This window comes from Talpa occidentalis, unplaced genomic scaffold (assembly GCF_014898055.3).
Source record: "Talpa occidentalis isolate TD23 unplaced genomic scaffold, MPIMG_talOcc4v2.1 talOcc4.6, whole genome shotgun sequence".
Taxonomy (NCBI): Eukaryota; Metazoa; Chordata; class Mammalia; order Eulipotyphla; family Talpidae; genus Talpa; species Talpa occidentalis.
Window position 1 is genome coordinate 134,095,714 of NW_023604972.1, and position 14,570 is coordinate 134,110,283.

Here is a 14,570-nt window from a genome sequence, read left to right on the forward strand (position 1 = left end):
GTTTTTGCTTTTTATTTTATTTTATTTTTTTAAAAGATTTATTTATTTATTTCTACAAGAACTGGGGTACAGGCCAGACTCGTGAGAGGATTCACCAGAGACAGAGCAGGGAACAGAACAGGCAGACTGACAAAGTACAATGCTGAAGGGAGCAGCAGGTGAGACAGGAGAGGTCTGCCGCGCCATGTGGGACCCTTGCCGGCCGGCGGGGATTGAACCGGTGCTGCAGAGGCTGTGGACAGCTTCACAGTGCGCGCTCAACCACCTGCGCCACCAGGGGAAGCCCGGTTTTTGCTTTTTAAATAATCTGTAGTTCACTCTCCAAACCGTCATGCATTTGCGACTATGTACATGTGCCAGTGCAGTGCATTCTGAATATTCATGTCAGTACTCCAGCCATTCCAGAAGATAGTGTGGCTGTGGTTGATACGAAGAGTGGGAGGCTTAGACATCTGCATTTCTGAGTGAGATGTCTCAGTTCCCATTAAGCCCTAAATTCTGAGGGTCATTTTAATTGCACATGGGGAGTTGGAGAATGAATTTGTTAGAGGTTCGTGAAATTTACTTAAAGTAATCAGACCATTTAGAATGCTGTTGATAATGCTTTTTTTTTTCATATAATTCCATTTTAATTCTATTTTGTTCAAATTTTTTCCTCATGTAGATGTAACTCTGAAATGATAATATAAGCAGGTAGGAAAAAAAAACTGATTAACAAGAAGTATAATTATTAGAAATGAAGAGAAAATTTAATTATTTGCATGCGAGATCATTATTTACCAAATAAATCAATAGGTTAATTTGCAAAAATATATGGCCCAATAAGAGTGGAGTTAGTAGTCATTTGAAAGATAATTGTAGACATTTCTGCTGAAATGCAATAAACATGTTTCTGAAAATCAAATTTTGCAAAATTGCATGTTTAATATAATAGGGATTATGAAAAAAAGAGGCAGACACAAAGCTCAGGAAAATTTATAACCAGCTGAGTAACAAAAGCAATAACAATCATGGCAAAATATTACATGTTTAATAACGCTGTCAGCTTTTTGGTAGTAAGGTGATTTTTTTATCAAAGGTGAAAGTAGATTGGTAGAAGGTGTTGTAAGAAACTGTCGAGGTTGCTGAGTTATGTAAAAAAGGAAGACATGTATGAAGATCAGGTTGAACTGGGCAAAGGACATTTTCAAACAAGGTGATGCTCAAATTGGACACTAGAAAGGTGCCGTGGACCGAACTGCCACAGAGGATTGTGCCCTTGTTGGTCCGTGTTTAACTAACACGCAAAACTCAGAGCTGGAAAAAAGAGTGTTTGATACTATGGGCTCCCAAGCACTGACATTCCCTCCTCACCCCTGTGAGTGAGCCATTGCACTGTACAGAAGGATACTTTGCAGTAAACAGGACATTTCATTAAAAAAATCAAAACCTACCTTCCATCTTTAGCCAGTATAAAAATAGCAGGAAGACAACGCATTGTGAGACACCTAGGAACATAGATAATAAACTGTGTGTGGGGTCTCCATGAAGATTACTCTAAAAGTTGACAAGGAATAAAAAATCAGTGGAAGATTTGGAAACAGATTATATTCCTGGATGGGAAGATTTAATATCATATAGATATCAATCCTTATCTAATTAATTTTTGCATTTAATGCAGTTCTGTGCAATTTTTCCATCAGGTTTGATGCTGAATATGCTTTATTTGTCCCTCCAGATTTAATGTCATCTTCTGACCTTAGGGAACATGTCAGTACGTTTCCACTGAGTCTTCCAGTGTGTTTGACCAACGGGAGTCTTTTAGCAGGTCTGGGGATGGAGAAGAGGGCCTCAGAGTATTTTTTCCCACAGCACCCTCTCTGTGGCTTTATTTTTCAGCTATGGCTTCAAACCTAAGGTTCAGGTCCAAATTAAAGGGCTTTGTCCACAAGAGTTTTTATGGGTTCTCTCTCTCTCTCTTTCTCTCTCTCTCTCCTGAGAAACTGCCCGCAGCCTCTGCAGCACCGGTTCGATCCTGGCCTGGCGAGGGTCCCACATGGCGCGCAGACCTCTCCTGCCGCCCGCTGCTCCCCTCAGCAGTGTACTTCGGTCCTTCTGCCTGCTCTGCTCCCCGCTCTTGCTCTGGTGAATTCTCTCACCCTCCCGCGCTTCTGACTGTACCCAGTGCATGTATAAATAAATAAATAAATCTTTAAAAAAAAAAATGCCCCATCCTTCCTTGGGCTAGGGTTGATACATGTCACTGTTTCCAGTCCTGAGTTGCTCTTTACACTATTGCATCTAGTCCCAGTTCCGTGGCATTTCCAACTGGTCACACAGGTCACATTTTAATAAACCTGTGGGAACCACCAGTAACTGCCTAATATTCACTTACACGGTGGTGCTGTTTGCTATTTTTCCCTCTGCTCACAAATCTGCTATTTGTATTCTAGGAAGTGAACACCGCCATGGATTGCTTCAAATGCTACAATCACATTTGGCAAAAGGAGAAAGAAGAAACCGTTATGACATTCATTATGAAAAACCCTTTGCTCTCTGAATTTGAATCCCAGATTCTCTATTTCCAAAAGCTTGAGCAGGAAATTAATGCTCAGCCTGAATATATCTGTGTGGGTGCCATTGCCTTGTATACAGGTTGGTTTGTTTTCTTTCAGACAGTCATCAACATTCAACAGTATTGTTCTGTCTCTTCACCTAGATTAGTATTCCAGAGAGTTCTTATCTTAAAGATTGACTTTTCTTTTTATGGACCTCAAGCTTTAAAACTAAGTTGCAGCTTTGTTTTTAATTCCCTTCTGCATGATTATTTATTCTGGATTATTTTGAACACTTTGCTCCTAAACCTTGGAAATAAATACTAATTCAGAGAAAGGGGATGAGCCTGTTATAGCTGAAATTAAAATTGACCTTTTCTTTAATAAATAACAATAAACATTTGAGGCTTATCACCAATGGATTTGATACTACTGTATTTTAAAGCATGTGAAAATGTGTTTTGAGTGGTTGCAAAAAAGCTTTATAATGAATGAATACATAATGACTAGAAAAACTATTTTCTTTCCTGTCTGTGTTAGAGCACTCGAAGCTGCATGGTATTTATTATGGTGAACGGCTTTACTTTGTCTTCCTAGCTTGGTTCAGATTTTTCATGCTGAATTGTGGACTTTTGGGTTTTACAGCTGACTTGAAATTCACCCTGACGGCTGAAACAAAGGCCTGGATGGTTGTCATTGGCCGTCACTGTAATAAAAAATACAGGAGTGAGATGGAGAACATTTTCACACTTGTTGAAGAATTCAATAAGAAACTGAATCGTCCTATCAAAGACCTAGATGACATTCGGATTGCTATGGCGGCTCTGAAAGAAATCAGGGAGCAGCAGATCTCCACTGATTTTCAAGTGGGACCCATCGAGGTAGCTGAGCATCACTGGCTCTCTATAGAGCACCTTCCCATAACCCTACTTGGTGGCGATATTAGCTGGAATATCAGTCATGTCTAGATTGGAGTTACAAAGGGAAACTGAACCCAAGGATGACAATTTCAGTAGTGACCACGCCCAGCTCCTCCATGGAGGTGCCTTCCATGGGCCACACTCATCCCTTTACATGTCATGAGGTCCCTGAGAGAAGAGTCTAATATGAGGGTTCTGTATAAGTGGTTTAGGATGAGTGCATGGGGTGGGACATGTGGGTCAGGAAAGGATGGAGTGGGGTTGGGAGCAGGGGAACTGAGTGCGGATGTGACTTAGCTATAAACCCAGTTTGGCTGATCTAATGGGTAGCTCTAAAGCATGAGGTGTACCACACAGTTGCTCCCAACTTCAGACAAGAAGGACTGCCCTTGCTACCCCATGACAGTTGGCCTTTGGCTGTAGTCTCTCCATTGAGGAGGCTCCCATCTAGTGAAGCACTGTGGAAGAAGGTAGCTCCAGCCAACATGCCCAGCAGCAGGGGTGTGAATACAAAGTGGTGAACAGGACTGGGTGAGGTGCTAACAGTGCCCAATCATGTACTAATTCCATATTAACTTGCGTACACCTTACTGCATCCCAAATTTATACACAAATAAATGAAGATTTAAAGAAGCAATTTGATTAGTGTTGCACATTAATTTTGTAATTATATTACATCATACTATTTTTCCAAAATGAAATGTTTTATCAACAATGGGTCACTATATTTGTTCTTTTAAACTAAACTAGTTTAATTGCAGCATAGAACAACGCCAGACCTAAAAACATAGTCTTTCATCACACCAGAACCTGAATGTCTGGACTTACACTTTGATGGTTAGGATTATGCTCTCAGCACACATTTTATTTGGGCTTACTCTTTGAATTTTGGAAAACTTCAAGTTACTGTGAAAACCTGAAAACCAAACTTTGTCTCATTATAATCTTCTAGACAAGAGAGCAGAGCAGATTTTGTATCTTGAGGGCAATGACTGACCCAGGCTCTGATTTAAGAACTCCTTCCTATTCTTGCTATCAGAACCTCTTCAAAACAAAGAGAAATGGATAGAGTTAAAACCTTGATTTATTTTGCTATTCTAATATTATTAAAGATGCATACAAGAGCTTATGCATACAAGAGTTGGGATACAGGCCAGAGATGTGAGAGGTGAGAGGATTCACCAGAGACAGAGTGGGGAACAGAACAGGCAGACTGAGTGAAATACATTGCTGAGGGGAGCAGCGGGCGAGACAGGAGAGGTCTGCTGCGCCATGTGGGTTGCTCCCTGGCCAGGGATCGAACTCGTGCTGTAGAGGCTGCAGATTGCTTCATAGTGGGGTGCTTAACCCCTTGCGCCACCAGGGAGGCCCGCTATTCTAACATTAGTAGCTAAATAGTTTTATGTTTTTAATTGCTTGATATGAATTTTGCAGTCTTCAAATATAATTTAGGGGCCTACGTAAAAATATCTTTTATTTGTATAATGATTTATAGTTTTCAAAGTGCATTTAAAGCGATATTTTTGGGTATTCACAAAAATCCTGTGAAAGCTGGGAATTTTCTACTTTTTAGATGAAGAAAAGGAAGCTTGGTGCTTAGTTGCTCATTTAAGCTTTTCCAATTTACAGGTGGGAAAACTAGAACTCTCAGGAAAGTTCCCCCATTGCTTTACATTCTAATGGTTTATTAAATGTCTGTGTGTAGATTGATGCACCTGAATGGCTGAATGGCAGAAAGTAAATGTTTCTTCTTTTATGTAGGAATCCTATGCCCTGCTTAACAAATATGGACTCCTGATAGCAAAGGAAGAGATGGACAAAGTCGATACTCTGCACTACGCTTGGGAAAAGCTTCTGGCACGTGCCAGCGAAGTCCAAAATGAATTAGTCTCACTGCAGCCTGGTTTTAGGAAAGAACTTATTAGCACTGTGGAGGTCTTCCTCCAGGACTGCCAGCAGTTCTATTCTGACTATGATTTGGTATGACTCTAGCCATTTTGGTGTGTATTTTCAGGGGAGAGAGACGAGGGCTTGCAAAATGGAGTTGTCACTTAAAGATTATGTGTCAAATTCAATAAAATTCCCCAAGAATGGGAACTCTATTTCCATGAGAGTAAAGGCATTTCCCTTTCACAGCCCCTCCCTGCTGGAGTTCTCCCAGAATACTTTCAGTAAGAAATGGGAAAATTAAAATGTTATTCCTATTATATCATTAATCTATTACTGAAATTGTTTGATAGCTTTCTAAATTGTTGTAGACAAATACTACTCACATATAATTATAATGGTCGTTCTCACAGCAGTCTCTGGTTCCACAAATTTTGTAGAATACCCGGCAGGTGTCAGGAACTATCCTTCGTGCTGAAGACACAAACATGGACAAGGCAGAATTTTAATCAAACATATATGGTTTAGTGCAGAACTTCTACTGGGCATATTATGCTGTGTGATGAGATCTATTTCTAACCAGTTATGGTGTGTGATAGAAGGGAAATATGTAGACTATATAATAAAATTTGCACCTATTAACAAGCTGCTCACGCCTAATGAAGTTAGGAGATAGGATCCATGTACTAACTTTAACTTCATGGATGAAGATTTATTCAGAAATCCACATGTTTAAGATGTTATAGTATATGACTTGTTGAGATATAAAGATTATGGTTTAACTTACAAGTTGATACCAGAGTGGCTAAATCTGTGAGATTCCAGTGTTTTAGTTAAAAATCTGGTATTATATGTACTTCTAAAGTACATATTGATCCGTCTTTGCCTGTGCCACCTAAGAAATAATAGTATATATTTTTAACCTTCAAATATTCTTGAGCTATAGAAGTTGATTTTCCTTAGACTTGAAATTATTTCCAAATGAGTCACTTTCCTAAGTCCTTTTTTTGCAAATAAAAAATTACATTTCCTATCATATAAATATTGAGCCTGAAAGTAGCTTTGATATTTAGGTACTATGACCTCAGGAAATTATAAACATGCTTACTTCATTCTATTTTATGTTTCATTTTCTGTTTCAGAATGGACCAATGGCCAGTGGCTTGAAACCCCAGGAAGCTAGTGATAGGCTTATCATGTTTCAGGTGATCTTTTTAGTTTGTATGACTTCTAAGCAACCAATACCTTAATGTATTTAAAATACATACATTTTTCCCCCTTTAATATGGAAGGGCCTACTGTAGAATATAAATTATACATATTTAAAAAAATGTGTATTTTTTAAAGATTTATTTATTTATGCATACAAGAACTGGGGTACAGGCCAGATGTGCAGGAGGGTGAGAGGATTCACCAGAGAGAGAGTGGGGAACAGAACAGGCAGATTGACTGAAATACACTGCTGAGGGGAGCAGCAGGAGAGACAGGAGAGGTCTGCTGCGCCATGTGGATATCACCCTGGCAGACCGGGAATCGAACCCATGCTGCAAAAGCTGCGGACAGCTTCACAGCACTGCATTCACCTGCCTGCGCCACGAGGGAGGCCCTAAAAAATGTGTTTTTTGCAGAGTTAGAATTAGAGTTGGTTTATATGTAATCAGTTAAACTTAAATAAATCAATTAAGCTTCAATAGTCAAATAAACTTTAGAATTCCCATTTACACGTGCTCAGAGATCATACATATTTGCTCATTTGTCGATTTTTTTTCATCTGCATATCCATCCAGGTGGAAACCATTTTAATGAGTTTTCACTTGTGTTTTTATTAGAATCAATTTGATAATATCTATCGGAAATACATCACCTATAGTGGGGGAGAAGAGCTTTTTGGACTGCCAGTTACTCAGTATCCTCAGCTTCTTGAAATAAAAAAGCAACTAAATCTTCTACAGAAGATATACACCCTGTATAACAGCGTCATCGACACCGTAAATAGCTATCATGATATCCTCTGGTCAGAAGTGAATATTGAAAAAATCAACAGTGAACTTTTAGAGTTCCAGAACAGGTGAGAAATGAAATGTTTACATGTGCAGGGCTATGGAACCAGAAATGTTTTCTGCTTTAATAGGCTGTCAAGTTCTCTTTCAACCCAGATGTTTCGAAAGCGCCCCACACTGCGTGCTCGTGTGCATTGTCATCACCCTTGTCAAGTGCTATTTACTAATCACCTGTATGTGTTCACAGTGAGACAAGCACATCCTTTAAATCTGGAGAGTCTTCTCGGAGGGAGCCGATCTCAATTTGTATTATACCAATCAAACTTTCGAAGTTTATGTTAGATGATTTCCTGGAATAAAAGCAAGAGGCTTGTGATTTTTCTACATCATTTTAAGTGTTGAACACAAAGAAAATGAAGGGTCATTTGTTATATTTTTTGGTTGACAGCTTGGTACACTCTGCTGTGTTTTGTACCTGGGAAAGAGTCTTAATACATATTTGCAGAACTGAAATTGGAGGCACTCTAACATTTATAGTAATGCCTTTTATTTTTTTAAAAGATTTATTTATTTATGCATACAAGAACTGGGGTGTAGGCCAGAGGTGCGGAGGCAGGGGGAGGATTCACCAGAGACAGAATGGGGAGCAGAACAGTCAGATCTACTGAAATCCACTGCTGAGGGGAGCAGCAGGCGAGACAGGAGAGGTCTGCTGCGCCATGTGGGTTAGCTCCCTGGCCGGGGATCGAACTTGTGCTGCAGTGGCTGCGGACAGCTTCATAGGTTGCGTTTTAACCCCTTGCACCACCAGGGAGCAGAAATGCCTTTTAGTCAATTACCCCTTCTGGTTGGGATGAGAAATTGTAATAAAATGTCTATTTACAGATGTTCTCTGAGTCCTCATTGGTATTTGAGTGACTGGTTTTTACTTGGAAAGGCATGGATTGGAGACGTCTGGAATCATATCCAATGGCCTGTCCCGTTGATCTCCCTGTGCAGGTGTCGGAAGCTGCCCCGGGCCTTGAAGGACTGGCAGGCTTTTCTGGATCTGAAGAAGACCATCGATGACTTCAGCGAGTGCTGCCCTCTGCTGGAGCACATGGCCAGCAAGGCCATGATGGAGAGGCACTGGGCGAAGATAACTGCTCTCACCGGGCACAGCCTGGATGTGGGCAATGAAACCTTTAAGTTAAGAAATATCATGGAGGCACCTCTTCTGAAATACAAAGAGGAAATAGAGGTACAGTGGAAAGAACGGGGTGCAAGATGGGAAGGTTGCCGGGGATTTATATGGTGGTATGCCTACATTATGGAATGTTGGGCTAGTAAACTAGGTCAGGGCAAATTAATCTCTCTTCCTGGCATTCAGTGATTCATTCCTTCAACAAATGATTATGTGACAGGTTCTGTGCTGAGTGCTGGAGACACAGGATGAACCACTGTACCCATAGATCATAAGTGATATGTGTAATCAAATAGTTATAGAAATAAGGGTATAGTTACAAACTGTGGCAAATATCACTGAAGGAAAAGTATGTTAGTCTACAAGAGCCTATGATGAAGGGACTTGGCCTTTCTGGGGTCAGGGAAGGGCGATAAGGGTGGGGAAAGTGGGTGAGCTGTTCCTGGATTCTAGGTGTAAGGAATGTATTCGTGTGGTGGGGGGACAGAGTTGGAAATTGCAAAAGGGTTGGAAAGTGTAAGAATGATAGAGCCAGCATATGAAACATCATGCACAAAGTTCTGAGGTATGTTTGGGAAACCACTGGAAGATCAGGATGACTGACATATAGGGTAATAATTGATTCCAGTCTTTGAAGCATTGGGGCCCATCTGGGAGATGTTCTGAGCAGGGATTACATGACTAGATGAAGAAAGATTTTTAGGAGGTTAAACTGGGTTGAGTTTGGCCTGTAGGGAACATGGCAGGAGAAACAAGGGAGGAGCTAAGGATGAAGCCCGGAATTCTTGCCAGGAGATCTAGATGGATGATGATGGTTGTCCCTGAGTAGGGAAAGTTGGGAGGGAATCAGGTTGAGTGATCAGATGCAAAGACTATGAGTTTGATTTGGGGCATGAATTTGATATTTCACAGATTGTGTTTGCAGTCACCTTGATATATCCATGCAGAGAACCCCAGTAGTAAACGGGTCTTGCCTGCAGATATGAAAGATCACTGACTGTATGGGCGTAGGTGTGCTCACCTAGGAGGGAGTGGTGTGAGACGAGAAGAGGCTGAGGACAGGGCTTCAGTCATGGTCAGAAGATAAGGCTGCAGAGACTAGGAAAGTGAGCGGACGACTCGGAACGGATCAAGTTTCTGCTAATCCTCTTTCCCCATATTACGTTGATTTGACATTAGAGCTGAATCAGAGATGAAGTCAGTTTTGAATCTGATCAAATATTCAAAAGTTATAAAGATACTGCAGGTCTTTTTTATCCCAAGTTAAAAAACTGAAGTATAATCAACATAACAATTGAGTAAGTTTAACATGTACAACATATGATTTGATACATTTATATAGTGCAATGTAATTGCTAATGTAGCATTAGTTAACATATCTATCAAGTCACATAATTATGATTTCTTTCATGATGGGAATAATTAAGATCTAGTCTGTTAGCTAGTTGAATGTTTATTATACAGTTTTGTTGTCTGTAATCACTGTGCATTAGGTACAGGGCCTGTTTCTCTACTTGCAGGTATTGCACCTTTAAACATCTCTCCCACCCTCCCTCCACCTAACCCCTGGTAAACATCATTCCATTCTGCTTTTTCCCCCAAAGATAAATTTATTTATGCATACAAGAACTGGCTTGAATTTATGCATACAAGCCAGAGGTGCAGGGGGTGAGATGATTCACCAGAGAGAGTGGGGAGCAGAAAAGGCAGATCTGGGGCCTCCCTGGTGGCTCAAGGGTTAAGAGGCAACCTATGAAGCTATACACAGCCTCTGCAGCACGAGTTCAATTCCCGACCGGCCAGGGAGCTACTCATATGGCGCAGCAGACCTCTCCTGTCTGGCCCACTGCGCCCCTCAGCAGTGTATTTCAGCAAGTCTGCCTGTTCTGCTCCCCAGTCTGTCTCTGGTGAATCCTCTCACCCCCACCCCCACACCTCTGGCCTGTTCCCCAGCTCTTGTATGCATAAATATATAAATCTTTAAAAAAAAAAAAAGAGCAGGCAGATCTACTGAAATGTGGGTCAGCCATGTGGGTCAGCTCCCTGGCCGGTGGGGGTGGGGAGTGGGGTGGGTTCAAACTCTTGCTGCAGTGGCTGGCCATAGCTTGACAGCGCTGTCACAACTCCTGTGCCACCAGGGAGACCCCATTGTGCTTTTATTTTAGTCCAGTTCCTTATATTTCACACATAAGTGATACCATATAATGTTGTGCCCTTTGTCTGACCTATCTTAGCTTTGGCACAGTTTCCTTTTTTATCAGGGCTGAATAAATAGTATTCCATTGTTGCATGCCTTGTTTTTCATCATCCTTTCTGGAATACTTGTGGGAAATTTTATAAGTTAAGGTTCTGTAATTTAGTAATATCTCATCTTCATCTTTATCCCTAAATCTATATCTCCCTGCACACACATGCCATTTATTATATTGCATTTGAGATCTGAAAATAGAAGTGTTTGTTATCTACATGAAGGCAATAGTGACGACAGGCCCTCCGCTGAGACTACACTAGTAAAGAGAATTGAGTGACTTTCATGTAATACAGTGAGACCTTGCAATTTTAACAGGACATCTGTATCAGTGCTGTGAAAGAGAGAGACATTGAGCAGAAGCTTAAGCAAGTGATAAGTGAATGGGACAGCAAGACATTCACATTTGGCAGCTTTAAGACCCGGGGGGAACTCCTCTTGCGAGGAGACAGCACCTCAGAAATCATCGCCAACATGGAGGACAGCTTGATGCTGCTGAGCTCACTCCTGAGCAACAGGTAGGCACATGGTTGACCCTTTTCCTGACAATTGAGAACCATAATAACAAATGTTTCAAGAGAGAGCTATTTAAAAAAATTCATCAATGCCCTTCATACAATTTAGTTAACATTTTAAAATCCTTGTTTTAATTTTAGCCTTGGTTTTACTTATTTCATTTCCCTCTATTTGTGGCATGTGGTGAAACCATCATTTGGACAAAACCATGCAACATGGAAGCAGCCACTTGGATTTTGCACAACATTCCTATGCCAATGTCTATGGACTAGAAAAATCTTAGCTGTGTTCATATGTTAATGAGATGAGAGGTGAAGATAGAGGATGAATTTAATTCATAAAGAGGCATCAACCTCCCAGGCTAACACCAGTGTAGCACTTCTCTTTGGCAGCACAGCAAAGCTGCATGCTTTGGACCTGCAAGTCATAGACTCGTCAACTTGCATTTCTTGTTCATCTTCCCTTTGCTCTTTCTTGAATAGTTTTTTGCTCACCAGGATCTTCTCAAATATATGGGGATTGTGTAGAATGAGCACCCCATTGAGATGCTTTTCTATCTTCAAAATATCATTCTATTCCCTTTGTATATATGTTTCAGTAATTTAAAGTTGGAAGTAATAACTAGTAACACTACTTCAATAAAAATCCCTCCTTATCCACTTATGTGTACATTTAAGTTTTTGAAACGAGTAAAATAATATCAAATTAGGCTTGGAGATTTAGACCATTAGTAATCTTGAGTCTGAGCTGCTTAGGACTGTGTGAGATTTAATAGTTTGGTTACTGTTTATACCCAGTAGTGAAAGAATAGATAAAAAATAATACATTGGGGAGAAGTAAAAAAGGCACACATGTAAATTAAATAAAAATGACTTGTGTTGGGAATGGGGCACTTTCCTTACTAATGTCATCTGATCCACAGACAGTTGCATGAGGAACACATATGCAACACATATTTACTGAGCATTGTCTCTGTGCCACGTGTGCTTATAGGAGCTATGCACAGACGAGGGAATACAACAAAGATCTCTGTTGCTATGGAACTACCTTCTGGTGAAAGGCATAAATAAACCCCACAGAAATATGGGTGGAATATGAAAACATGCTGTTTAAAAATTAAGAATACAGAAATTAAAATTTTATTCACTAGCATGTATGACCGATATTTGAGAAGACTTCCAATTTTTGTTCTGTTGAAGTAGGGAGATTGGTAGGGAGAGGAGAGAGAAGAGGAGAAACAGTTTAGGGTGAAATTGGTCTGCAGATAATGCAAGTGCCATATTCAACATCACATAAACAAGACCAACGTCTGAGTCTCTCTCATGGAAAAGGAGACCTAAGTCCATGGGTCAGGTTGGAGCGTGGACACTTATATCTCCTCTAGAAGGTGATTCTCAACCCTAGCTATCCACTAGACCAATAGGGAACTCAGACCTCTCAATGCCTAGGCCAGATCCTGCTGGTTTGAATCAGAGAGTCTGGAGGTGGGACCCAGACAGGCATCATTAGTTTATGTTTGTTGGATGATTCCAATGTGCTGCTAAGGTTGACAACTATTGATATGGAACTATTGATGTTTGCACATTGCTGCAGAGGAGGCTGGTAAATTCAGTATATTCACTGGGCAGCTCCTTGGCCCAGCAGAAATGAAGTTCTACATATAAAGAAGAAGAAAAAGACATCAGGAGACCACTGAGGTCATTTCTATCTCCAGAAGAAAAAGGGGAAGATTGGCTGAACTGAAAAAGGAAGAGAAGAGGCCTTCAGGGTGTCCATGCATGCTCATGTAAATACCCACAAAGTTGAGAGGGATGGACTTGAATAGATGGGATCTGGAAAGAGCCCCAGAAGAAGAGAGGATGAAGAGAGAGTCCTGATCTTATCATATTTGGAAATTCAATTAATTGTGTGGATCCCAGCAATGATTCTCTAATTGCTCTGTGTGGTATGAAAGCCATAGACTCCAGTCATAGGCACAGAAATTCAGTCGAGACAATATTACTTTCTTGGCCATTGCAACAATGACCAGAATTCTATCACTCTAGAAGCTGAATGGAGTCAAGTCCAATGCCAGACCTGCCCCTTTGAAGACAAGTCTCCCACCACTCTGTCTCTGGACTGAAAGGGAAAAACCAGTCTAACAATGCCCAGTAAATGGTGGTAAATAAATCACTCTGTAGCATCATTTTTAAAAGCTAGCAATGTAATCAAATTTGTAAGGAAAAAGGCAAAAATTAGGATTAAAAATCTGTTTAGTTTGAAAATAACAACAATAGAAACAAAACACCAAATGCTGAGCATATTTTTCATTTTAGGTACAATATGCCATTCAAAACCCAGATTCAAAAATGGGTGCAGTACCTTTCCAACTCAACAGACATCATCGAGAACTGGATGATGGTGCAAAACTTGTGGATTTACCTAGAAGCTGTCTTCGTGGGAGGAGACATTGCCAAGCAGCTTCCCAAGGTTTTAGAATTTTCCTTACGATTATACAGCAGGTTTTTAAACATAGAGAACCACCTAATAACTATCAATTACTTTAAAAATGTGATATTTCAACCTCTGTTGAGCCACCTCCTCCCCAGACTTTTTGGTGTTGCTGTGGAACTGTTGAGAGAGAGGAATTGTGGAAAAGGGGGAGGTTGAAAATAAGAGAATGGACAAAACTGTGAGGTTTTAATGGAAACAGAGGGTTAAAAAACAAAGACTGAAAACCTGTATAATTGATATACTTCAGATAATTTGAAGGTAGAATTTGGAACAGCGTAGAATTATGAAGCAGTTATCTTGACAATGGTAAGATAATTTGTTCATCTACTACTGACATTTAAAAATAGCTCGCACCATACAATATACCCAATTATATCTGTACTGTAAAATGCAGGGGTGGAAATCTGCAGGAAAAAAATCTCCCAAACAAAAGGTCCTCTGAAAATGTTGAGTGTGTTTTCTCATCAAATTGTAATCATCTCGCTAGGTAGATGTGGAGTGTGCTTTAAGCTTTAAAAAAAAAAAAACATTTTTACCAAATCTCAAGGATTCTTATTCAATTATCTTAAATTGTTTGCGAAATTATAACATTTTAACATCTCCGAGCTTTGGAAGCACGATTATATTGTGTGTTCTCCTCATTGGTGCCCCAGCACCAGGTTGACTTTCAGTTTAATTACAGAGGACAGATATGGGAGCTGATTTCCTTTTTTGGCCATCAGCAAAATGGATCCACACGCTAAAAATTAATATATTTATATTGTCTCTTCCTGCTTTTGTATGTGGGCA

The 14,570-nt window shown here is 40.2% G+C and overlaps 1 protein-coding gene across 1 annotated transcript in view; it reads left to right on the plus strand.

Annotated features, from left to right (window-relative positions):
* DNAH5 (dynein axonemal heavy chain 5) overlaps window positions 1–14,570 on the plus strand; it is a 187,602-nt gene that overhangs the window by 47,677 nt on the left and 125,355 nt on the right. Inside the window, exons 23-30 of the mRNA XM_037529755.2 lie at window positions 2,433–2,634; window positions 3,180–3,415; window positions 5,216–5,434; window positions 6,484–6,546; window positions 7,171–7,409; window positions 8,341–8,581; window positions 11,091–11,290; window positions 13,604–13,757. Coding sequence (XP_037385652.1) covers window positions 2,433–2,634; window positions 3,180–3,415; window positions 5,216–5,434; window positions 6,484–6,546; window positions 7,171–7,409; window positions 8,341–8,581; window positions 11,091–11,290; window positions 13,604–13,757 — 1,554 coding nt within the window. The remainder of the gene's footprint in view (window positions 1–2,432; window positions 2,635–3,179; window positions 3,416–5,215; window positions 5,435–6,483; window positions 6,547–7,170; window positions 7,410–8,340; window positions 8,582–11,090; window positions 11,291–13,603; window positions 13,758–14,570) is intronic.